The 1850-nt window shown below is 28.4% G+C and overlaps 1 protein-coding gene across 1 annotated transcript in view; it reads right to left on the bottom strand.

Moving 5' to 3' along the window:
• Positions 1-367: 367 nt before the first annotated feature.
• Positions 368-1850, bottom strand: part of LOC106879207 (sodium bicarbonate cotransporter 3) — a 53189-nt gene continuing 51706 nt past the window's right edge. Inside the window, exon 19 of the mRNA XM_014928678.2 lies at positions 368-387. Coding sequence (XP_014784164.2) covers positions 368-387 — 20 coding nt within the window. The remainder of the gene's footprint in view (positions 388-1850) is intronic.

Genomic DNA, 1850 nt, shown 5'->3' with positions numbered 1-1850 from the left:
AATTAGACCAACTGCACTTCTTCATTGGTGCTTAATTTTTATCAATCCAAGAAAAATGAAAGGCAAATTTTTGACTTCAGTGGGATTTTAACTCAGAATGTAAAGAGCAGGAACAAATATCACCATGTATTTGCCTGACACTTTAACCTTTCTGCCAACCTCAGTAATAATAATAAGAATAAGAATGATAATCACAATAAATAAGAAGGATGTGAAATTGAACAAGTGCTGATATTAAAGCTAGATACTTATGGCATAATGAGTTAATTGATCCCAGCTAAATGAATCAAATTTACCTCTCATATACCTACACATTGGTTAACTTTGGTTTCAAATAGATTTTGCTTTGTTTTTTCTCTCTCTCTCTTCAGATATCCAGAGATCGAGCTGAAAATTCATAAAGATATCAATAGTTATCAATATAATGTAAAATTATGAAAATTAACAAAAATCTCCCATTGCTTAGTCTATCTTAAAGTGTCTAACCTTTTTCAGACCAAACTGCTGGAGGTTTTCATATTGAGCTGATGTAGAGACAGGAATTTTATCTTAAGTCTCCTCTCACCTTTTTCTTCTTTAAATTCTTCTCTACATATTATTTTTATTGTTTTGTTTCTTTTTACTTCAAAATAGTCACTTTAGAAAATGAAGATGTTTTTCACTACACCGAAATTTGACTGAAACAATGAAAATTCAAAGTTTTTAATGAAATTCTAACATGAATTTCAATAGCAAAATTTAAATTTTAATAGGAAATTGATAAAATGCTTCTCTTTTATGCTTTTGTTTTAAATTTCAGTAAGAATTCAAATTCTAATATCATTTAAAAAAGTGTTCCATTCATTTTTACTCTAGTACTTTCTTTTAAAGAAAATTCAATTGAAATTTCTGTACCTGGATAATTAATTAAAATCTAGTATAATTTATAAATCTAGATTATTCATATATATTTCTGATAATATAATTTGAAAAAGAGACAGAGAGAAAGAAAGAATGGGGTGGTAGAAAGAGAGAGAGTGAAGGAGAAAGAGAAAGATAGCTAGACAAAGAGGGAGAGAAAGTTCATATGGTTAACAGAGAAGAATGTCCAGTTCATTATATACAAATATGTGTATATTATACGCATGTCAACAGTTGCTTTTATATATATTTGACTATAGATTGGGATGAGCTCTTTTTGTGTGTACATAAAACCTTGTATATTTCTTTTTGTTGTTACATACATAGGCTTTGTGCATTATTTTACAGTACACACACACAATCTATATATATATATATATATATATATATATATATATATACACACACACACACACACACACACACACACACACACAATCATACATATGTATACGCAGTCCTTGTATGTCTTCCAGAATACATGCACACATGTGCATATTAGGATCATTTATTGTTTTTTTAATTAGAAAGGATTGATTACAGGAAAGTCTAGAATAAACTACAAGAAAGTGAATGCTGCATAAGCACTGCTCTAGATATATATTTTCCTATAGACTTACCTTATAGACTACAATGTTCTAAGTGACCTGCTGAGACTATAGACATAATGTTACATCTAAATCAATAATACTGAACTACAACTAGGTTGTATTCTGATGAATGACAAAGAGGAACATGGAAATATTGGGAAGGAAAGATAGAAACAGTGGGAAAAGATATAATAATAATAATAATAATAATAATAATAATAATAATAATAATAATAAGAGCAGTAATATTAATAATCCATTATTTTCTTCACAAAGTCAAAGAGTTAAACATTTTTCGAGCATCTGCTGTAGGAAGCATTATCTCAATTTATCTCACATGATATGATGTAAGAAGGTGAA

Source organism: Octopus bimaculoides, chromosome 4 (assembly GCF_001194135.2).
Source record: "Octopus bimaculoides isolate UCB-OBI-ISO-001 chromosome 4, ASM119413v2, whole genome shotgun sequence".
NCBI lineage: Eukaryota > Metazoa > Mollusca > Cephalopoda > Octopoda > Octopodidae > Octopus > Octopus bimaculoides.
Note: the sequence above shows the minus strand (reverse complement) of the source record. Positions and strands in the feature narration are given on the sequence as shown.